The 24716-nt window shown below is 42.2% G+C and overlaps 1 protein-coding gene across 16 annotated transcripts in view; it reads right to left on the bottom strand.

Moving 5' to 3' along the window:
- Positions 1-268: 268 nt before the first annotated feature.
- The window catches only part of PHF21A (PHD finger protein 21A), a 194033-nt gene continuing 169585 nt past the window's right edge, over positions 269-24716 (bottom strand). For 12 of the 16 annotated variants that reach the window (XM_041723301.1, XM_041723292.1, XM_041723291.1 and 9 more), the window contains 9 exons: positions 19150-19248; positions 15544-15595; positions 14701-14780; positions 14168-14228; positions 11266-11429; positions 5311-5466; positions 4021-4096; positions 3316-3419; positions 269-1935 (listed from right to left, as the gene is read on the bottom strand). In XM_041723301.1, coding sequence (XP_041579235.1) covers positions 1678-1935; positions 3316-3419; positions 4021-4096; positions 5311-5466; positions 11266-11429; positions 14168-14228; positions 14701-14780; positions 15544-15595; positions 19150-19248 — 1050 coding nt within the window. In that variant the 3' untranslated portion in view covers positions 269-1677. Of the gene's footprint in view, positions 1936-3315; positions 3420-4020; positions 4097-5310; positions 5467-11265; positions 11430-11503; positions 11527-14167; positions 14229-14700; positions 14781-15543; positions 15596-19149; positions 19249-24716 lie in introns of all 16 variants that reach the window. The other 4 variants (XM_041723305.1, XM_041723308.1, XM_041723306.1 and 1 more) reach the window with 1 other exon arrangement.

The following is a 24716-nucleotide window of genomic DNA, read 5'->3' as shown; positions in this document are numbered from 1 at the left end:
ACAAGGGTAGGGTAGGGTCCTGATACCATCCACACTCCACTCAGGCTTCAAGAACAGAAGCCCAGATCCCTGCGCCAAGAAGAGAGGACAGTCCTTTCTGAGGAGGGGAGAGTGGTGGGAGGGCTTGGCTGCTGCCCGTCAGGGCTGCAGTCGTCCAGAGGACAGAAATCATGGAGACTAGCCCACCAGTCTTGAGACACAAACACAGCAAAATGTCATCATGATCAGCAGGTTCTGTGCTAAAAAATTATAACTACACAGCATTTTCTCCAGTTCTGACACCTTTTTAATAGAAATCACTGTTTTTAGGAAACAAATAGCACTTTTGTAATTTTTTTACAATGTTTCTTACCTTGATCTTAATTTAAGTAACACTAGGAAGACCTCAGTATCTTTTATTTTCCTTTTTAATTTAAAAAAAAGTTGTTGTTGTTGTTTTCCCCAGATACAAAGATTTTTGCCCTTGCATAAAAAACAGTGCCCCAAACGATGACACAAGGACTCACACAGACTCACTGGACCTCACTGACACTATGATTCCTAGTCTACCATGCACGGCCTCGACTACCCTTAATTGACTGTCAGCCTGAAAAACAGCTTTTCTATTCCTTATTTTAGTTTTTGTTACCAAAAAAGTAAAAGAAACAAGATAAAACTTTTTCTTAAAGAAAAACAAAACAAAACAAAACAACAAAAATTAAAAAAAAAAAGAGAAAAGAAACATCTCCATTCAATTCACACACACCTGGGTCGCGTGCTGCTTCGCTCAGAATCTTCTCTTCTTATAAATATAGAAAAGGGATGGAGCTTGTTTTCAAGTAAAAATCACTGATCCACCTTTTTTTCCTTCCTGGACACACACACACCCTTCTTCCCTGCTCTGGCAACAGCCAGCGGGGGTGGCCTCTGCCTGTTGCCTGAGAGGGAAGGTAACCGGATCATCCGCGGGGATGCGCGCCAATTTGCCAAAGCAGGGAAGGAACTTGGGGGAGTGGTGGGGGCGCCCGTGGCGGGAAGTGGAATGTGCAGAAGGACCTCAGGGCTGTCCTCCTCCGTGCACTGTGCCCCACCCCAGACAATAGGAAATACTGCTTATTTGATAGACTTTTCCCACCCCGGCTCCCTCCCCTTCCCTCCCATCCCTCCTCTGGGCACTGGGGTAGGTTAAATCTCAATTTCCTTTTTTTTGGTTTTATAGTAGTGAAAGTTTAGAAACAGGAAAGCCCACACACTCTTTGGACTTGTCTTCTCTACCTAAACAAACGGCTCGGCAAATAAGGATCTGAAACCTGCTCTCCTCCCTCCGCCCATCCCTGCTCCCCACCCAACAAAACAAAAACAAACCCATGGTGGCTGTGGAGGCTGCTGCAGGCACACACTGGTGTATAATAGAGAGAGTAAATATATTATTTCACTTGGCATGGTGCTGGCAAAGAACCTCCAGCTGGCACTATTTCATGTAACATGGTCCAATCTTTGCATGTACACACAGAATAAGAAGGATCAATTGGCAAACTCTGGTGCCACCTGGCACAAGCATCTTCTCTCTCTCTGGAACCAAAGAACCAAAAGAATTCTGTACTTTCCAGAAGAAATCCGGCTTTGCTTTTCTAGAGTCTTCAGTGTTTTTGCTCTCCTTGCCGCCGGGATCCCGTGGCTTCTCCTCTCGGGGCTCTGTTATTTAGTCTCGTCCCCCTGGGTACAGTTCGCTGTGCAGCTCTGGGAGGAGGGGGAGTGGGCCGGCGTAGAGGTGGCGGCGTTGGCAGGGGGGGTGCAGTCCGGGCCGTTGGAGATGGCCCCCACAGTGGCCTCAGAGTCTACAGGTTTGGAGAGGTCGATGCCGTGGATGAGGCGGATCAGCTGTTTTACCTTCTCCAGGGAGCTGTGCATCTCCTTCTGCCGGGCCAAGATGGTATTCTTCATTTCCATGCATTTCTGCAGCAAATGAGAAGGGCAGTGGCACTGAGCCTCTGTGGCTTTTCTGACAGGCCTGGCAGCTCTCTCCAGGTAAAAGAACCCTGTTGGCTGGTGTGTGCCCCTAAACTTTGTTCAGCTCTGCACTGGAGGTGGCACCACTTCCCAACAGGAGGAGGTGGCCCAACAGGCAGGAGGGAGAGTGCAAGTGAGTGGTTTAAATGCCAACCCTGCTGGATACCAGGACTTAAAACCAAACGTGAATTACCATTCTAATGCTGCAAAATAAAGGTATCTTAAAAACATTCCCAGAGCTGCGCTGAAGCTGGTTTGGGCAGGTTTTGGCATGCTTCTGCCTTGCAAATGGGTGCTAATGTGCTCAGGACCGGACTGAGCTTTTGAGGGCAGAAAAGGAGCCACTGGTATCTGGATCCAATTTGAGGGCTACCGAGGATCAGTTGGTCGGCAAGAATTTAGAGGCAGGCTGGGGGTAGCAGCACTGTGATATGTGGGAGAATCAAACACTGCAGTTGACAGAAACCCTTCTGCTCGGTCATGCACTTGTCTTTTGCCCTTTTGCTCAAGGTCTCCCACAGCCGCTGACTTCTGGTCTAAGCAAAAAGAATGTGAAACCTGCATGCCATGGGTACTACGGTGATGAGGAGAAAGGTGCCGAGTGGGACAGCTCAACTGCCACCAAGTCCAGGGTACTGCCCGCTGCCCCTGAGGGCTGAGGCCACCTGGCTCCAAAAAGGGGAGGGGTGCCTACCCAGTGAGAAATAAAATTTGCTCTGGCAGGACCTCAGAATCTCTGCTGCAAATACAACCCTGGACAGGCCAGGCTGTTGGATTGTATACAACACCTGGACAGGCCAGGCTGGGCAGTATTTACTTCCAATACTTGTCTCCAGAAACCTCTCTTCCTTAAGCTGGTCAGGAAAACCTGGAGATGCAATCAGCAGGGTGTGGAAGAAAGGACGGCAGCAAAGTGCTGTGCAGACAGACCACTAACTGGGATGACTAGAAAGGCTTCTATACAGGGACCTGATCTGTGTCTACCGGGCATCGGGAGAGGCTCCAGTCTCCTCCTACACCCACTCAGGCACACATAGAGGTGGTGGCCATACTGCTGCAGCTGCTACTTCATCTCTTCAGCCTGGACACTGAAAATCCTCTCAGATGAAAGCCAACAGGAGGTTCCAGAGCTTGGAGAAGGTACCACGTACCGACTGGCCGCCTGTCCTGAGGGCCGAACTGTAACTTGGAGGCACACTGTGTCCGCCCAAATTAACTGTTAATAAGCTGAAGGACTGGCATGGGCCCTTGGGAGCCACATGTACTATTCTACGTGTGAGAGTGTCCCTATCCATATCTATCACTGAAGGCATAGGATTTACTTACACTTATAGAATTGCTGAGCTGTTTCACCTTCTGCTCTAGTTGTTCTCGTTCTTGTTTTAAATCTGAACTCCATTTAAGTAATTTCTGTTTCTCTTCTTCTTTTGCTGGGAAAACAAAAAGGAACTGTTTTTAACAATGAATTATTTGAAAATGCCACTGTGTTCAGAATGCTGGCCAAAGAAGATATTTTGCCCAAAGTTCCTCTGAGCTCCAGTGTGGGTGGAGAATGTGTCCACCCAGACCTTCCCTTATTACATGTATAGACACCTATGCTAAGAAAGCTGTCAGTGGTGTGGGCCTGACTCTAAGATACCACTTCTCATTTTTCCTCTCCAAGAAAATTCTACACAAACTTTTCATCTTGTTCAATAAAAGCTTTTCATTTTTAACTTTAAATTTCCTTTTGTTTTTGTTTTTTTGTTTTTTTAAAATTTTTATTTATTTATGATAGTCACACACACACACAGAGAGAGAGGCAGAGACACAGGCAGAGGGAGAAGCAGGCTCCATGCACCGGGAGCCCGACGTGGGACCCGATCCCGGGTCTCCAGGATCGCGCCCTGGGCCAAAGGCAGGCGCCAAACCGCTGCGCCACCCAGGGATCCCTAAATTTCCTTTTGAAAACAAAACAAGTGCTGCCATATAGCACTTTTCTTTTTAAGCAAGGGTAGGATCACACAAAAGGGGGTGTGGATGATTATTTACCTGCTTTGTAGGCGATATAGGAATGAACAATTGCTAAAGTTCCAGGCCATGGAATTGCTTCTTCCTTTTTCAGCATCTGAAATGAGGTTTAGAAGTTTTTCCTTGGTATAAACACACCTCCCCTGTGTAGTGACAAGCAACGTGTCTATAGCTATTGGCAGACAAAATCCAGGAAGATTTAAACCCTGGTCTACACTTTTCTAGACTATGAAGTTCCGGAAACTTTTGACAGAATGAAGTTCGGTGACAAGGAAAGTCAAGCCACTCAAGCCCCAGCTTAGAAAGAGGCTAGGACTTGCCGGGGCATTCCTGGCTTCTCATACATGCCACATATGATGCCCAACTACTCTGACAGCCAGACCCACTGGCATACAAGCTACATGCCTGCACGATGGCAGCAGCTGCTGGCAGTTTCATCCCTGACCTGCCTATCTCAATTTTAGTTTTTTACATCCCTCAAAGATAGCCTAACCAAAGAAATTAAGTATCAGTTCCAAATATCAAAGTATAATTTAGAAAATTACCAGAGTTACAGAGCAGCATCAGGAGAGAACACAGAGAGAATGGTCTCCACTACTTTACGAAGATAGTAGGATAAAAACCAGGATTAAATTTTGGGGAAAACCAGAATTCTCTCAAACAGGATTCCAAAGAACTGAGCAGCATCCCAAAGCTTGCTGAGCTATTGGGCCTATTATTTATACTTTGCCTAGTTCCAAAAAAGACTGAAACGGCTTATCATGAAAACATAAAGGTACATAGGTAGTTGAGAAAAAGAGACCAGAAACTGCACAAGAAGGGAAGAGGCTAGGATAGTTAATGTTTGCTTTTCAAGTCCATGAAATAGTAAGACAGCTACTTTACAGTTAGTTCTCTGATCCCAGTGACAACACAGGTTAAAGGTGACACTGTTGTTATTTGAATTAAACAATCAATTGCGCACTTTCCTTTAAGAGTTTTATTTCTAAAAGAAGAGTCTCAAAACCACATACTGGGTTTGGACCATTCTTAGAGAAAGAGGCAGAAAGTCTTATGGCTTTGAAAGGGCAAGGTCATGAGAAGATAAGTCATTTTAAATAAAGGGAAGCAGTTAGAGCCTTCCCACCTACACAGACTCCCCATCTCAGTAAAAGGACAGAGAAGCTCGAGAGGATGGACGCTATGTGGGTCCATGAACAGATAGGAGAGGGAAGAGACTCCACCATTCCCCCAAGTCTAAGGGGAAAGGAGGTCCTCCTGACCACACTTTCTCCTCCTCAGCCCATCACTGTCTGACCCACTCCTTAGTACCTGGTCCTGACATCTGGGACAGATCCACATGCCCTTGGGAATAGTTTTCAGAGGAGGGTCTAAGCAGTCCAGATGATACACACGGGAACATGTGTCACACATAAGCAACTGGCCACTTTTCCTGCAAACGCTGCAAAAATCCTCATGGATATCACCCTAGGAAATTGAGAGGAAAGGTAAGAGAAAGGACAAAAAAGGTAAAATGTGAATGTTAACATGCACATTCTGGATATGTATGTTTCACGACACTCAGCTGTGCCCCCTCCAACATGTTACAGAAGTATTCAAGGAAAGTAGGAATTGCCAATGGCACAGCCCCCACTTGCTCCATACAGCTGAGGTTCCCTGGGCAGGGACAGTATCCTTAGAGTTTACAGAAAAGCCATGTAATCACCTAGGCCCAAATTAACTTTACAGGTGATAGCTCAGCACTTATGTTTTGGTAGAGTCCAACCCACAAATCATAAAGTTTGAAGATACTGAATTCCATTCATCAAAGTGTTCCACAATATGATACAAACAATTCTCATTACCCACTATTTTTTAGCAGAGTTTAGGATTGGGAAAAGAAGACAGACAAAATATGGAATTTTACTAAATTTTTTCTCAGGGAGAAAAAAATAGAGTGCACATTCAATGGGGAAAAGATTAAGTCAGGAACAAATGAAACTCCCATCAGCTTTCTAACATGAAGAATTTAAAAAGCCAAAGCAACAGCTGACAAGGTTCTCTTAAAACCACTATTTGGCATTTGCTGTTCAATGGACCATTCTATGCTGGGAGGTTTTATTCCTCCCCATAAAATATATCACCAGATGGAAAGAGATGAGCAACCCCAGTGTACTCTGTCCCCGCCCCCATCACTGAAAGTTCTGGTACTCAGGTAAGTCTGTGGGAGCCCTATGAACGGAAGGCAACAGCAGAAAAAAAAAAAAAAAAGCAGATCTACTTAATATGGAGAGGAAAACACTGAAGAGAAAAAAAAAAAAAGGTATTTTTCAGCAGGTCAATCCCTGGCCTGTTCCAGAAATAGGATTGATAAAGACACATGGGAAAGAAGACCTAAGACACACCAGAGGTTAGCCAGCAAGGCAGCACTGCCACTTAGGCCCCCTCTTCACTTCCAGTGTGTTGTTTTAAATTTCCAGGCTATTTTGCCAGAAGGCCTAATACAGAAACTCTGCACAGGAAGCAATGACATAGACAGCAATGTTCAATTCTTTTCAGCCGCCACTGTGGAAGGAATGTATCTTCCCAGACCTGTAATTTCTCTCTAAAGAAAAGGAAAGTCTATAATTCACTAGGGTATCTAGAGCCTAGAAAACTGCTGCAAAAGGTTGTTAAGATAATCAGATAATTTCTTACATTTAGTAAGAAAATATTATCTCTGGACAATAAAGAAGATACTCAGTATACGAGCAAAAATACTGCATAAGTGTGCCGCCTCAAAGTTCAGCTTCGAGGCACCTAAAGAGGTTAAGGTTTCATCCCTTGATTAATTATAACTTTCCTTTCATTCTTAAAATCAGGCTGAAGGGCACTCTTCTCTAGAGAAACAATCTTTCTTAAACCTGAGTCCTGTGTGAGTCTGCATCTTTAATAAGTTTATAAAAATTTAAAGGTTTCAGAGACTGGTTCACATGAATCCTAGATAAATTACTGGTGATGAAGTAAAAACAAAAAAAACTGGACATCTTATTCTGTTGGGTAAAGAGTTCTGCTCACTTTCCTTTGCTCCTGAGTAGGAGCACATCAAGAAGTGGGGGGCGGACAGTTCTTTCAAGTTTCTAAAGGAAAGATGATTTCCTATCCTATTTCCACGTTGGAGAGCAACAGTTCCCAGTCTGCTCAGTGTCAGGACCCCATATTACCAAGGACCTCAAAGAGTTTTCGTTTATGTAAATTACATTTATTGATATTTACTATATTAGAAATTTTAGAAGTTTTCAATTTTGAAATAAGTACAGAATCATAGGAAGTTACTAAAACAGTGTACTGAAAACCTGTAAAATCCCAGCACACGTGCATATTCCATGTGTCATCAGAGTTATGACATCATTTTATGTCATGTAATATCTGGAAAAGTCCACTGGTTACTCTTCAGAAAAAGAGAATGAAAATGGTAAAGAAGGGATGCCTGGGTGGCTCAGCAGTTGAGTGTTTGCCTTCGGCTCAGGGCATGATCCTGGAGTCCTGGGATGGAGTCTCACATCGGGTTCCCTGCATGGAGCCTGCTTCTCCCCCTGCCTGTCTCTGCCTGTCTCTCTCATGAATGAATAAATATCTTTTTAAAAAATGGCAAATAATATTCTAGTATTATCATGAAGATAGTTTTGATTTTATAGACCCCAAAAAGAGTCTCAAGGACCAAATTTGGAGAACAACTGCCCATAGAAATGAATAATAAAATGCCAAGGTATAGATTTTATCTACCCAGAATGGATTCTCTGATTAGCTTAAAGAGAGCAGAGAAAATCCCTTGGAGGTCCTGCTCCAGGTCAAAAGGCTCAGGCTTTGGTGACTGAATTGCTACCATAAGCCAAATGTTAAATTGAAAGATGGTGACCCATGATTCTTCGCTAGGAGCCGACCACATGTGTTTTTTGCAAACATCCTGGCTATATCAACTGCAACTTCATCATTTGCTAAAAGAATTTTATAAGTATGTCAACATATCTTCCCTTCTCATAAAATGATAGTGGCAATAAGGTATATCCTGAGGATTAGTGTCTGGCTGGGTTTTGTATTACCAAGTCCTTCTAGACGGTTACTGATCCCCAGGAAATGCTTGCCTTTCAGCTGTGATTGTTTAATTAATGTTGTTGGGGCTTGTCCTACCCAGCAGCAAACACAGAGAGTCCTGTGTGCTGATTTTAATCACTGCCACTGTTAGGATACTGTAAAAGTAGAAGTCAATTATCTTAAAAAAAAAATCTATTCCACTAGGTTTAACACTTAAGAAGTTCTAACATATTTAGTGGTTTTAGAAGAGCCTTCTTTTACCTTTGGATTTCTGAGAAGAGCAGTGTTTACATTTTAAGATGAAACCTGGCAGGAGTTTTTACTTTGAGTAGATCCTTTGGGTTCAGTCTCTCAAAGAAACCCATAGACCCCTATTAGCCCAAAAGCACCAAAACCAAAAAAAATCTTTAGGAGAAAGAGACTCACACGCAGAAAAGTTGGGACCATCTCTGGTACCAGCAAACAAGGTTTCTGACAAGGACTCCTGGTACTCATTACTCAGAACAGGTTGAAAACCTTTATCAATTACTAATGCCGGAAGTCAGAAAGGCTGGATGAAATGCTGAATTCCAAGAGCAAGTCTGAGTCTTGCTGTAGTCACCAGTTATGTCCATGGAAGGAAAGGCTGCCAGAGAACAGAACTTCACTGTGACCTGTCCTCCAAAGAGAACACTTCCTTTGCTACTTCTAGAATTTTAACTTAGTGTGTGCATACGGTATTCTTTTGTTCTTTGGAAAAGGATAGACTATTAGTAAGCACTAAGAACCTTCCAGTTCAAGAGATATTTTACCTAAAGATGATCCTAAAGACAAGCTCTGTAATTGACACAAAAAAAGGGACATGTACAAAATCAAACTCTTGGTTTCCCTCCTCAAACCTGTCCTTCTTGCCATCTTGAGTAAATGAATTTTATCCTGGTAACTGCTTAGGCTGAAAACTCTGGATTCATCCTTGACTATTATCTCTTTTTCTCATACTCCATATCTAATCCTGTTGGCTCTTAAAAATATATGCAGACTCGGTCACTTTCCTCCATCTCTATGTCTACCACCCTATCAGGCCAAGCTGTCCTCAGCTCTTGCCTCCTAACTGGTCTTCCTGTTCCCATCCTATCCTCTCCACAGTCTCTTATCCAGGTTTCCGATACAGTGATCCTTTTAAAATCCAAGTTGATTTTGGAAACACCTTAAAAATAGTAAACACAGGGAAGAACCATCAAAGGATGCTAAAACTACTGGGTAACAGTTTGTGGGGGAACTGGATATTTATACAGACTCAAAGCTCTCTTAAGAGATGAAAGCTAACATCACCAACAACAGGACAGACCAGCGGACGACATGTGATGCACAGAGAAGGACTCGCCATCACATATTTAGTGTTCCTACAAAAATGCATACCCTGAATCTCCTCCTGAGGAAACAATCAGGTTATCCAAATGGAGGGGTACTCTACGCAGCAACTGGCTTATGTTTTAAGAAATGTCCATGCCATGAAAGACAAAGAAAGGCTGAGAAACTGTTTCAGAGTAAGAAGGCAAAAGAGACAGTACCATGACAACGAATATCAAGAGTGATCTTAATCTGGATTCTGGAGCAGAAAAAACAAAGTGCTACTAAGGCAATTATTGAGACAACTGGAGAAACCTGAATATGGAATATACGCTACATAATAATATTTACTCAATATTACATATCCTCAATTTGATAACTACATTGTGTCTATATCAGAGTATCTGTTCTTAGAAAATATATACTGAAAGGTTTTGGGTGAAGATTCATGATGTCTGCAACTTGTTAACTAGTTCAGCAAAATATGTTTATGTGTGTGTATGCGTGTGTGCACTCATGTGTATAGGGGGGAGCACATGTAGCAAAATGGTAACAATCAGTGAATCTAGGTGAAAGGTATATATTTGTTCTTTGTATTTTCTTGCAACTTCTCTGTTTCAAAATTATCTAAATAAAAAGTTGAAAAATTATGTCACTCCTCTCCTCAGAGCCCTCCAGTCGTCCCCTATCTCCTTCCAAGTAAAAGCCCCAAGGCCCTGCACCTTGGGCCCCGCTCTGGGGTGTCCTTTCCCACCATCTCACCACTCCCTATGCCCCCACTGTCCTGGCCTTCTTGCTTTTCCTCCACACCATGTATATGCCCATCTCAGGGCTTCTGCACTGCTCTGCCCTCTGCATGGAATGCTCTCCCCTGACACATTCTCACACATTCCACTTTCTACCACAGATGCTCTCTCTTCCCTCTCTTCACAAAATAAAAGGTTTCTTATCCCTCTTATTTTGTCCCAATTTTCTTTACAGAACTTATTACTACCTTTTATATGTTCATTTGCTTATCACCTGCCTCTGGCCATGTAATAGGAGCTCCTTGAGGGCAAGGAGTTGCTTTTGTTCCCTGTTCTATCCCCAGCCTTAAGAATAGCACTTGTTCAGCAGAGTAGTGCTCAGTAAGTATTTGCTCATTTAAAAATCTTAGGGCACTAGAGAGAACACACTGATTGTGACCAGAGGGGAGGTGGGCTGGGAGAAACGGGTGACAAGCACGGAGTCACATATATGACTGCTGCATTACTGTAGTGTACACCTGAAACTCACATAGCACTGCATCCTAACTCTACTAGAATTAAAATGAAAAATGTAAAAATAAGTAAAGTAAAAACAAAAAATAAAAACCCATAATCTCAGGGTACTAGTTTATAATCCTGCAGTTTCTACATGCAGGGTTACTAAATATATGACACTTTTATAGGAACCTGTTTAATCAATTCTGCTAAATAAAGTTGCTTGAAAGAAACGTTTTCCACTTCCTGAATTCTACCTGAAGCAAGAAACAAGGACTGCCAGGGGAATGTGTGCCTTGTTCCTTTTTCCTAACCCCAAAACAAGGACAGAAACCTGAGCACCTTTCAATTACAGGAGCTGACTTCCTGTCTCTCCCTGTTCCTGAGAATGATTCACAGCAGATCAAATCCAGATTTTAAACACTCTGACTGAGCCTCCCGATGTGGTACATGATTCTCAAGGACATGGCAGGACCTGGGGCCCTGGCAGAAAGCTGCCTTACATGGTATATTGTGTCTTGTAGGGGTTACTGCTGTTCCAGGGTGAGTCAAGGAGATGCAGCTGGCAAGGAGACAACACATGATAACGGTTTCCCCAATGTAAGCTCTCAGAAAGAGAGCGCGCTTTTCCCAAGTTACTTACGTCTGTGGAGGTGGGGCTGGGCAGGGACACAGGCTGAACAGGTGCAGGGAAAGTGAATGTGGTCTCTGTCTTTTCATTTTCGGGGGAGTCAGGATGACTGGATGGGGGGGATGTTGGGGTAAGGGCTCCAAACCCCAGCACTGCATTGTATTTTGGAGGACGACCTATATACCAAGAGAAGGGAACAAAAAGGAAAAAAGGGGGAGGGAAAGAAAGGGGGAAAAATGATCTTACATACCTTTGGCCAGTGTTCCTCATTGGCTAGCATGGAAAAGGAAGTGAGGTAGCAGACAGAAGGTTAATACAACAGTCCCAAAGAGAGGAAGAAAAGCAAAGATTTAAATGTCATTAGAAACAACTACACGAGTCTCAAAAGAAAGGAGGATAAGACAGCCTTGGAGAATGACAGGAGGGCTACGTCATGTTAAAGGGCCTTGCCTTGGGTGGATTCTGGTGATGCTCCTGGACTATTACAATTTGAGACTTCTAGCATGAAATCAAGATGTCAAAGCTCAAGGGGGGCCACAGCTAGGAATAAGAGTTTATTTTTCCACTTCTACATGTTGTTCTCTAAGGTTTCTCTGTAACCATCATCCTTACAATCAATAATTCCCAGTTCCCACAAATGGATTTATTTAGGATTTCTGTTTTTCCTTTTCTCTATCTATATATTGGTCATTTCACTGCTTGTGAGCATGGAGAAAGGCAAACCGAGGAGGCAAAATTCAAGTTAACTATTCTTATCCCTTGCTGATAGAGTTGGTGAGAAATATGTTCTGGGACTAGCTGGAACCTAAGAGCTAAAAAGATGTTCTGAGCTTAACAATGATATTCAGTATGTATAGAGTCAGAGACTCTCCCCGCTGATCAAGAACTGTCTCCCCAGGAAATGTGGGTGGCTCAGGGGTTGAGTGTCTGCCTTCGGCCCAGGGAGTGATACCAGAGTCCCGAGATCAAGTCCCGCATTGGGCTCCCTGCATGGAGCCTGCTTCTCCCTCTGTCTGTGTCTCTGGCTCTTTCTCTCATGAATAAATAAAATCTTAAAAAAAAAAAAAAAAGAACTGTCTCCCCACTTCTGTCACACTCTGGTGAACTACATGTCTAAGGACTAGGGTCTGCTACAAAATCTCCAAAAAGGCCCTGCCATCAGCAACACTGCTGAAGGGCTGATTGGAGCAAGAGCCCTGGGAATCAAGCCTCATGGTACAGAGAATCTATAAATGGACCCTGATGGGCATGGCAAGATTGGTCAACCACTCCTGCCTTATGATACATCCAAGCCAGGGTCCTTGTTAGAAGAGCCAGGATTAAAGCTTCTAAGCTTTGAGTGATCAAAAGTATATATCCAGCACACCAAAGGGAAAAAAAAAAAAGCCAGAGAGGCACACAACTGCCTACGAGCACTGGTAAATGGTACAGAGATCACAACTTTGCCAACAGTTATAATTTATATCAGGATTATGCACAGAGTCATGATTCTGTCAGACATTACACAAATATTACCTGTGTTAAACTGGCAATGTCTGCGGTACAAAGATCATACAGGTTTGTCTTTTCTGGGGAATTTAGTGCTGCCCAAAGGGGATGTGAAAGATGAATGCTCTTTGTTTACCTGCAGAAGGTACATCCTAGGCATTGTAGATACAGGCTTTCATCCTCTGACCTTGGCACTGATGCCAAGGTCTTTCTGGCTCATTCAACCCCTGTCCTCTTAGCAAATAATCCCCACCAGCAGACAAATTAACTGTGGCTTATGACTGGGGGCTCCTTTCTGAGAACTGGGTCAGAGGTTACTAAAAATTGCCAAAAATAAAACAAAAAATAACCCATGACACTGGTTACTGTGGCCCAGGAATCAATAGGAAGCAATGACTCAGGGTTTCCCAAGGAAATATTTTTGACTACTTAAAGGACAGGGCTAATGAAACATTAGATGGATCACTGAGGGTGGGTATGCTATCTCTTTCAGGTGAGGAGGTAGTAATGGTACAGGTGCAGCCCTGCCTAAAGTAGACAAAAGAAAAGGGTCAGGATGACCTCCTAGGCTTCCAATAGCTCTGAGACAGTGTGTGCTTATGCAAAAATTATTATGCTACTCCACTCACTCTGCAACGTTTCTAGCCTGGAACTGTAATTCAGGGACACATTATCATGTGGAGAAAGGGACCCTGGGATGTATCACTGACATCAAAGAACAATTTCAGAACCTTGTTCATGAGCTCAAATTCAGAGCTATTAAGACCTACTCAGTCCTGTATGGAGGGCTGCTGCCTCTGCCCCGCCCACAAGTAAGGTGCACCACCCACCTGGGGAGGCCCAAAATATGGTGATGGTGCTCTTCAGAACTTCTATTTCAGGGAGCCTGTTTTGACAATGACCTTCTTCTCTTCCCTAGCTGGAGATACCTTCAACTCCATAGATTCTAAGTTCTCAGTGTGGCTACCTCTCTCATTCCTGGAAAGTCTGCAGCTCACAGAAACTCGAGTCGTGCTCTGGTTTCTCTGGCAGCAGGACGACTCAGACACTACTTAAGAACACCTTGGCAACAGCAGTACTCTGTTCTGCTCAATGATGCTAAAATGCTTCCTTTCACACAATGTTCTGTTCACTGTGCTATTCACGGACAGCCTGGTGGGCCTGGGGCAGAACTGCTGTAGTAAGCCATTTTCTTGAGTCAGCTTTGCCAGAATCTGAGGCAAAGCAGCTTGTGATTCAGTATACAGGACTCTAATAAGAAATCTCACTCTCTTCTCCCTCTATTTTCACAAAACAGCAACAACGAAACTATTTTCAAGGGATTTAGGAGTTAGGCTCTAGGACAATGGGAGAAAGGAGGGGGAGAAACACAACATAGAAAAAGCAGAAGCAACAGCAAGGGAGAGCTACAAAAAAAAGTACTCACCTCTCTTCCGGGTCCCAGGATGCATGGTACTGTTCAGGTATGTGACTGCACTCTTCTTGCGCTTTGAGGATTGAAGAAGGAAAGGTAACTAGTTGAATAGCACGGTTACTACGAATATTGGCACAAGCTATAGACCAAGCACAGCATGCCTGTCAACATGCCAACGAGTGAGTGCCAGTCACCTCAAGGTCTCAGTGCTAATGGGATTTATTATATATACTTGGCTCTGAGAGAATATGATATTCCAGAGAGGTCTGCCTCTGCTTCAGATGACAGCTCTGTTGAAGCCAAGAGGACTTAAATTTTTAAGGTAGGTTTGTATTTGCTCAAACTTAGGGAAAAAACTAAGGGGAAAGCAGTGAATAATAAAAATGAAACAGTATGATTAGCCAGACAAAAAACCATGATTTCTCAAAGCTGGCCAAAAATATAATTAAGGTACTGTTCCTCCATAGGTTTTCAAATGGAAAGAGATGAAAATCATAAATAAACCTAGAATAGTGAGGGAAGGGCCAAGTTCTGACCAGGAATACCTCTGGCTCGAAGACTGCTCCACTGTATACTGGATTTGCTGTTGTTCTTCTTTTGCGCTCTTGCCTCTTGCTTTGGATTTCTTGGGAAAGTAAAAGGTTTGAATTAGAAGGAAGGAACAGAGAACCACAAAAATGGAACTTCATTGTTTATCTTTTGCTTTTCCCATGACAAGGTGGAAATGGGGGCATATCTCTTTTTTCCCCTGCAGCCTCAGCAGAGGCAAGCACACTGCTGGGAGCAAATATGACGGCCCATCTATTCTCACCTCTCAGAAAGCAAGATGATGCTTTTTTCACAGGGTGGCTCTCTGTGACCAAGAGCTAACAATATGTATAAAAGAGCTGTCCCCCTCTCTTTTCAGGTTACTAGAATATAGGTGTGGATGAACTTTATCCACAGACCTAGACTGAGTAACCATAGTTCACGATTCTGGAGTTAAATAACTAGGACAGGTATCGCTTTATAACTGTTCTTAAGATTCTGATAACCCAGAGTGATTGAGAAATACAGACACAGACTTGTCAGAGGGGCATTTGATACTTTGTGCTGTCAGGGGAAAAATAAAAAGAGTTCCTCTAAAGTGAATGGAAATCAGTTTAGTCCAGGCAACTGGGGAGTCTCCCCTGGACAGCAGTGTGGATGACAACAGGAAGGGGAGGAGATGAATGTTAAACAGAGGAAAGGCAAGTTTGAGTCCAAAGGAAAGAAAGTCCATACTAGCTGGCATTCTGGTGTTCTATGGGCATTCCAGCGTTCTACAGTCTAGCAATAAGTTCAACACCATTTTCAAGAACAAAACTCTGGGCCAGAAGCAAGGTAGCACCATGAATATCTTCTCTTACCTTCTAGATGGTCATGTGTTACCAATCCTAGAGACACCATGAAGGCAAGTTTCTGTGCCAGAGAAACAAGAATGTACTTCAGTTTGTGTTCTCACAAAGCCAACGGGATGATCCTAGTTAGACTCCCTGGCAAAGCAAATCCAACAGGCTGGGCGCTTGAAGGTCAGCTTCAGCTGACCAAAGAAGAGACATCTTCCAGAGCCACTCTGGAGGCTTTCTGGACTTACAGAGATTAAAAGAGAAGGACTGGGGCCTGTATCTTCTACTTTCTCAGTGAAAGAAATCAGCATCTTTGAGTGGCCTAGGTTCCCCCCCCCCGCCCAGAAAAATCCTCTTACAGGAAAAAGAATTTCACACTCAAAAAACATGCAGAGGGTTGCAAAGAGCCTCCCATACAACAAGCTTCAAATTCTAAGTTTTTCATTTGTCATAACGGGTCATGATTTCTTACATTTTTACTACCAATGACTGGACAATGCTAACTCAGAACTAAGTGAGTTTTAAGAATAACAGCAGGACCCTGGGATCATGACCTGGGCTGAAAATAGATGCCTTAACCATCTGAGCCATCCAGGCACCCATTTTTAGAGGCAAGAACATAGAAGCAGAGAATGCATAAAATGTTTCAGAATACACTTAGTGGTCCTGAAATGCTATGATATATCTTTTATTATAAGTCTCACCTGAGTACCTGCAGTGTGCCAGACTATGTCTGGCACTGTGGTAGGGACTAGAAATAAAGTATCTTAATTTCAGTGATTTCAGTAAGACATTGGACAGTCTCATGGTACCATGGACAAAATGTAGAAATGTGAATGGCATTCAAGAAGAATTTGACAAATTTGTAATAGATTAAATAATGATACCAAAAAAAAAAAAAAAAAGAATAACAGCAGATAGTTCTGTTTAATTCTATGATTTTTAAATCAAACATGGGCCTAAAAATTATGGAGCAATCTCTCTTTGGAGACCACTCTCAGGGCTCCATCATAAGTTAAACTGATTAGAATATTGAACCCCAAAGTTCAAACATTAGATGCTTAAAGTTGGAGACAGCAACAAACTGATTCCTGTTTTGCTCTGTGGTTGCATGTGGTCTAGAAAGTATGTTCTCATTTGCATGTGGTTGCTAAATATGCCAAATAATGGATCATCAATTTCTCTGATAATAAGGAACATCATCAATTATTAGCAGATGTATTCTTGCAGAATTGTTTATATCACCGTCTGGTCTTTAAAAATCCTGACAGGAAAAAAAAAATCTTGACAGCTTACCCTCAACATTCAATACTATGATATATATATATATATATATATATATATTTTTTTTTTTTTTTACTATGATATATTTTTTTAAAGACTTATTTATTTCTCATGAGAGACACAGAGAGAGAGGGAGGCAGAGACACAGGCAGAGGGAGAAGCAGGCTCCATGCAGGAAGCCCGATGTGGGACTTGATCCCAGGACTCGGGGATCATGCCCTGAGACAAAGGCAGATGCTCAACTGCTGACCCACCCAGGTGTCCCCAATACTATGATATTTTGGCCTGAAGTGATAGGGTCAAACTATTTAAGATACTGAGTGTTTTGGAAAGAAACAGTCCCTGAACAAGCCACTTGAGAACACAGAAGTGTCCTTTTCTGGTATCCTCAAAGTTCTGAATAAATGTTTTTACTTTATTTCTTATTTCAAAAACTTAGGTAGGAGCCCATCCTCCTGACAGCCAGGGTACTTTAGTAAGAAAAGGCACTCTTACTCTTAGACTTGCTGCCATACTGCACATTGAAATGGCATATATTTTGTGACTGCCAATTAATTATATTCCTACTTTCACTATTCTCCACAACTTTTTTTTAAAGATTTTATTTATTTATTGATGAGAGAGAGAGAGAGAGAGAGAGAGAGGCAGAAACACAGGCAGAGGGAGAAACAGGCTCCATGCCAGGAGCCTGATGCGGGACTCGATCCCGGGACTCCAGGATCGTGCCCTGGGCCAAAGGCAGGCGCTAAACCGCTGAGCCACCCAGGGATCCCCTATTCTCCACAACTTAATCAAGATTAGAAGGCTGTCTACTAAATCTTTTCTGTTTATAAAGCAGTGTGTGGACTGACATTCAGATGCACTTTCTTTTAATCAAGTGACAGTACTCTTCTTGGCCAGTTACATCCAACACATCTTTGCCAGTCTAGACTGAGCTCACAAAACAATTATTAAATGAAAAAAAAAATTTCCTCTTCTCTGGAATAGACTTTTAGTGATAAGGAGAATAAAGAGTTGTCAAGAACTTTTGCCTCATCTATGCATCACATATGTACCAAAAACTAATTTATTTTCTTTATGGCAGTGATTTTGCCCAATTAGAAGGTGAAATATACACCACCATACAGGTAGCAGTACTTGCTTGTCCACACTGGGCCACCAATATAAGATATCCTTTGGTTTCCTCTGGTAATTTTGTGGATGACTTCATTAGTTCCTCAGCGATCTGCAATACTGGTACCTCTTTCTGGTTCAAGTTTTGGTCCCTTCTTTGAAGATAAATTAAAATGAATCCATTTCATATCAGAAAGAATTATAATTTGTATTTGTTTTGGAAAAACATGGGCTAGGGATACCTGGGTGGCTCAGTGGTTGAGCATCTGACTTTGGCTCAGGGAGTGATCCCAGAGTCCTGGGATCGAGTCCCACATCGGGCTCCCTACATGGACTACATGGAGCTTGCTTCTCCTTCTGCCTACTCTGCCTCTCTGTGTCTCTCATGAATAAATTTAAAAAAAAAGAAAAAAGAAAAAGAAAAACATGAGCTGGTTTAACTTAACAAGTCACTGCTTTAAAAAAAAATGACATGAAGTTTTGATGGCTTCATGCCACTATTTGACATGGTTTCATTAAAAAGAATGCACTGAAGGCAGAAAGAAACAAATTGCTGGTCTAATAAAATCCAACTTTCAGATCTTCATCATCATATTACCTACCTGTCCACATTTTTCTTTTAGAGCTGCTTATGCGAAAGCCAAACTAAAAAATTCTCGTCTAAGGGGACACACAAATTCACATTCTGTATTTGTACCAGTCCTGTTTGCTTCATAAGTTTGTAATTCTATCCTAAGTTGTAGTATAGATGTTACTATTTTCATCCCTACTTTTATGCTTCAATGAACAACTTTTGGGCTAATGATTCATTTGGGAATCTGGTGCAATGCAATGGTAGTAACAAAAATGCACATATAATAACAATAATCTATAACATAAATAGCCCTTAGCTGAGTCAACAGGATGGACCTCTTAGAAATGTTGGCTGAAACAAACAAAACATAATTATCATGTGGAATGTAATGGGATATCTGGGAAAATGATCATTAATCTTACATTTCAAATTTGTAACATTTCATGAAATGCCTATATGCCAGCTCATGAATACTCCAAGTCACACTCTTAATCTGCCTTAGGCCAAACTGACTTGGCAATATATTATTGAATAGTGACGAAGCACAAGAAAAGGAAAATCAAGAAATTCAGAGTTAAGTATTCCCCCTCCCCCCAATTTATAAGAATAAGTCACATCTCGTAGGCTGAGCCATTCCTTTGGAGGTCTAAGCCTACCTGAGGGTTCTCCTCCCGTTTTGGTTTGGGTGCAGCAGGTGGAGTGATGGTACGGCTCTCTGTTTGTTTCTCATCTGTTTCTGTGTGGGATTTAATTGTCTAAGGAAGGAAAATTAAACGAAAATTCAGAATTCACTTTTTATTAAAAAAAATGAAAACACAGTTTAACTGTAGCCAACAAGGAAGAAAAAAAAACATACTCAAACTGGAAACATTAATAAAGGAGGTAATATGGATTACAATTTGGAAGGGGAAAAATAAAATGTAAGGCCCCAGTTGAAATAACTGTAAAACTAGAGTAGATGTGAATTTATAACTACAAGTCGAAATTATACAAAAAGAAAAGTCCACAGTTTAATTCCTATGTATAAAAATGACTATAGGTTGCTCTGATTTCACTGTATTTTAGGATATAGGGTCAGTTTTCCAGAAGCAAACTCACTCTTGTTACATTTGGGTTAAACTCCAGTCCACAGCAAGCATGCTTAAGATCTGAATAATGTAAACAAAAAACTGGACATACACTTTCTTCTATTTCTAATTCCATTCATAACCTAAGAGAAGATGCAGAACTACCCTCACCTGGGATATTTAACACCTGCCTGTATCATTCATTAGAGAGAGATGCATTTGTCCAGGAAAGGTCATCTTGCAAGAGGCTGACACTCTGATTACCCCAACCTTGTCTTCCAGATGCATCCATTCAAACAAAAGAACATCCATAGCATTATCATCTCTAAGCACAAATGGCAGCTAGCAAATTGAGCTTGCATTACTATTCTTATTATGACCCAATGGGTAATTCATTTTATGAAGCCCTCTGTAAATACTGAAATGATATTAGAACAGTGGATATAAAATTGTGAACATGAACCTAATTTACTTTTTCAAATTAAAAAAAATGTGGATGCTAATTGTCTTTCTGTATGGCAGCAAGCAATTAAATAAAGGAGAATGAAACTGTCTGATTATTGATGAAGGAAGCTTCGGTTCTATAAGCAGGACATCACAAGTTCTCAAAAATTATCATGTTGTGAAATATGCTACCAGATCTGAAAAACAAATACAATCATAAAGATCTTTCACTTTCTTTCCTAGCCACTTCCATATTTTCCTCCTGCCTTATGTCAGCATCTGCCTTATCAGTACTATGGCAGCCACTGTTCTGGAACACAAATGCTGCCTGGTAATCTATTTTTCACCAATGCCTTGTCCTATTTCTTCCTCTATACGATAAGCTACTTGAGAGTACACATTGTTCTACACACATTTGCAGTCCTCTGTGCCTACTGCAATGCCTTCTAGAACAAGCATTCACTTCACCTCTCACACACATATGGTTTTTTAACCAAAAAGGACACATTTCTCCATAAAACAAACCACCAAACACACCTACAAGGGGACACAATGGGAAAGTAGTTTCTAGTGTCATCTTTAAGGCCCTGGATGTCCAAAAAGCTTATTTTCATGGCTTTCTGAGTGAGGAAGGGCAGGAGTCTGAGAGAGGGAGAGATAAGAGGTCAACTGGAAGGGTTGCTGCTCCACTCCTAGGCTATATGAAGTTCCTTGAGGTCTCTTGGTTCCATCTCTATGACTGAGTGACACATGTATGACGTCTCTGGGGAAAGGCAAACCAACTCCTCTCTACTAAGAAATTACTCGGTTCAAAATTTCTCTCTCACTCAATAAGAGTACAATTGTCTCAGAGTTGGAAAAAGAGCACCAAAAGCAGCCCCCCCACCCCGCCAAATAAAACAATTAAAACACTGGAGAGAGGTCTTTCTCTCATGGAGCTGTTGCTCTGGGGAAACCAAGCCATTGTGTGATCAGTACTATGCAGAGGTCCATGTGGTGAGGAACTGAATCTCCTGTGCCAGCAGCCAGTGTGAAGTGAGGTCTTCCAACAACTATGTGACTTGAGTTTGGAAGTGAGTTAATCAGTCCCAGTTGAGCCTTGAGATGACTACAGCCCTGGCCAACTTGTTTGAATGCAAACTTGTGGGGGACCCTGAGCCAGAAGCACCCAGTTAGGATGCAAGCTGATTCCTGACCCTAGCAAGCTATATAGGATAGTTATATTTGTTGTTTTAAGCTGCTTAAACTAAAAACATTAGGGTTGAGGAGTGAGAAATGGCAGAACAGGGAGCTCTAAGAATTAGTCCTTCCACTGAAGCAATCATTAAGCTGGCAAAAACAGAATCAATTTTTCAGAATTCTGGAATCTAATAAAAACCTTACAGCAACCAGGGGGATACTTACTGAAGAAAGAGGCTGCTAAATTTTCACTAAGAAAGCATTTTCCTTACCTATCTACAAACCTCTATTCCATAGCTTGGAAAGAGGCTTTGGGGATGGCAACTTGTGTTCCTAGTGTGGCTTGTTGGTGCCAAGGGAAGCAACGTGGACCTTGTTCTCAACAACTTGTGGTTGTGTATTTTGACCCATTTTGGTCAGAGGCTGACTTTTGTTTTGCCCACCTTAGAAAGTGGCTTTTGCGGTGGCCTCTGATAAAAGCATCTGAAGACATATGTTACCCATAGTCATCTAGTACATAGGATGGTAGATGGAGTATACAGGAGATAGATCCAAACCCCAGAAAGGAGGAGGTTGAGGAAGATTCTTTGGAGGGATGTCACATATACCAGGGAATCGAGAGCGTACTGCACGTTCCCAGGGCTAGATGTACGCTCAGGAAAGATGTGAGAGAACTCTAGGCTTACACTTCTGGCTGCTCTTTGAGATCTGTCCAAGAAGCAGGTGAAGGCTAAGGCAGAGTTATAGATGGCCTGGCTTACCATTAAGAAGTACCCCTGCTCAGAGCCAATCTACAAAGATTGGGAAAGATGTTTTTTCCTTTTCTTTCTTTCTTTTGTAATTTAGTTATTATTATTTGGTCTTTTTGGCTCTAGTTATTATTATTTGGTCTTTTTGGCTCCAGTTGTTTAAGGAAATCTGTTGGTTACTAGCTGATCTGAGACAACAGAACAGAGATTTCAGAGACTATACGTGACAAGAAATACACTTTTTGCAAAAACAGTTTGGAAAAGGCACTAAAGAGACCTCAACAATTAAAGAGACCTCAACAATCAATAACAGCAAACTCTGGGGTGGGAGGGTAATTTAATTTCCAGAGTTATCACATTGTAATTTCAAAATGAACAGTTTAACAAAAAATTGGAAGGCATGCAAAGAAACTGGAAAGTATGGCCCATTTGTAGGAAAAAAGAAATCAAGAGAAACTGGCCTTCATGAAACCCAGATGTTGGACTCTCTAGAGAAAGACTAAATGTCTTAAATATGCTCAAAAAGCTAATGGACACCATGGACAAAGAAGTGAAGGAACCCAGGAGAACAATTTCTCACCAAAAAGAGACTATCAATACAGTAGTGAAAGGAACTAAATAGAAACTCTGGAGCTGATACATACAAAAGCTGAAATGAAAAATTCACTAGATGGGTTCAGACAAAAGAATTAGTGAACTTCAAGACATGACAATGGAAATTATCCAGTTTGAGGAACAGAAAGGAAAAACATGAAGAAAAATGAACAGAGCCTATGGGACCTGTGGGACGTTATCAACATATGTGTTATGGGCTCCCAGGGGGAGAGAAGAGACAGAGAAAGCAGCATAAATAATACTTGAAGGAATAACAGCTCAAAATGTCCCAATTTGATGAAAGATAAGAATCTACACATCCAAGAAACTCAGTGACATCCATACAGAATAACCTAAAAGAGATTTGCAGTCTGGGGAACGATGGTAGAGTAGAAGGACCCTGAGCTCTCTCTGTCCCTACATTTACAACTAGATACCAACCACATCCAAGTCAATAAACTGGAGAACAATCTGAAGACTGGAAGAACAGAGTCCACAACTAAATAAACAGAAGCAGCTGGATCTGAAAGGTTAGGAGGTTCAGAAGGGTGGAAGTAGGCTGCCTGCAGGAGGGAGGGAGATGGCATGTGGAGATGGCAGGGAAATGGGCCCTCGCATCAGGGAGCTCACATGTGGGAAGACTGATCCCCACAATGTTTGGATTCAAAAGCGGGACTGAATTCCCTAAGTTTTTTAAACCAGTGGGACTTGGGGTCTGGAGCTTTAGAAATTGGCTGGCTTAGCACTGAGAAAGCCAGAAGGGTGAGTGAAAGCTAAGTCAACACCCTTAAAGAGACAGAAGCCTGAGCCAAGAGGCAACATAAAAATAGCAATTTGCACAATAAAGGGGACAAACGGGAGACAGATCTGTTCATACTGAATGTGGAAGATGTTAGTGGACTTCTCCAAAAACAAAGGAGTTGGCAGGTGTGCCTTTTCTACCTCTCCCCCCCCCCGCCAAAGCTACAGGAGGCAGTGCTACACAGATGCTACCTGATCAGCTAGCAAGGCACAATACCCAAAAAGTTCTCCAGGTGACTGGCCCACTGCAAGCCTGCTAGCCTTGGCCCTAGGCTAGAGACAGATTTTGTTAGTGTACATGCCCCACCCAGCCACTGTGTGCAGCATGCTCTGCGGTCATGCACCAGGCCCACCCACACCCAGCCTCACTCCACTGGCCACCCCAGCATGCAGGCCCTGCAGCACTTTGGGAGATTCATCACAGAACTAGTGGCCCAGTGAAAATTGCACTACCACCACCATCACCCTCACAAGTTCCCCAGTGGGCACAACCCCTCAGAACTAGCCTGCCTGGATCCCACTGACACCTTAGGGAGCAAGCACAGCCTAGAGAGACAGGGCAGATGACTGCACTGAAAAGAAAATGACTTCAGACTCAACAGCAGGGCATAAGCAACACATAGGATACTCTTCTGAAGTGCCAGGTTCTGGGAAACAGGGGATACTGCACTGCAGGGCATTCTAGAACCTCTTCTTCATAAAGTCATGACTTTCAAGAACAGAAGGCAGAACTGACTTTCTTAACACACAGGAACGGACAAAATGAGGAGACAGGCATTTACCCATCCCAAATGAAGGAATAAGACAAGGCCACAGCCAGAGATCTAAGCAAAACAGATGTAAGTAATATGCCTGAGAGAGAATTTAAAGCAACGATCACAAGGATACACACTGGACTGGAGAAAAGAATGGAAGATATGAATGAGACCCTTAACATAGAGATAAGGAACAACATAGCAGAGACAAACGGTTCACTAAATGAAATGAGAAACAGGTTTGATGTAATGAATAGCGGGATGGAAGAAGCAGGGGAACAAATCAGTGACCTATAACATAGAGTAATGGAAAGTAATCAAGCTCAACAAAAGAGAGAAAAAAGAATTATGCAAAATGAGAATAAACCTAGGGAACTCAGTGACTCCATCAAATATAATACATTTGTATTATAGGGGTCCCAGAAAAAGAGAGAAAAGGAGGCAGAAAATTTATTTGAAGAAAAAATATTTGAAAACATCCCTAATCTGGGGATGGAATGTTTCCGAGGCACAGAGAACTCCCATCAAAATAACAAAAGCAGATTCACACTAAGACATATTTAAATTGGCAAGATACAGTGACAATGAAAAAAAATTAAAAGCAGCAAGACAAAAAGGAGTCAGTAACTTACAC

This window comes from Vulpes lagopus, chromosome 11 (genome assembly GCF_018345385.1).
Source record: "Vulpes lagopus strain Blue_001 chromosome 11, ASM1834538v1, whole genome shotgun sequence".
NCBI lineage: Eukaryota > Metazoa > Chordata > Mammalia > Carnivora > Canidae > Vulpes > Vulpes lagopus.
Note: the sequence above shows the minus strand (reverse complement) of the source record. Positions and strands in the feature narration are given on the sequence as shown.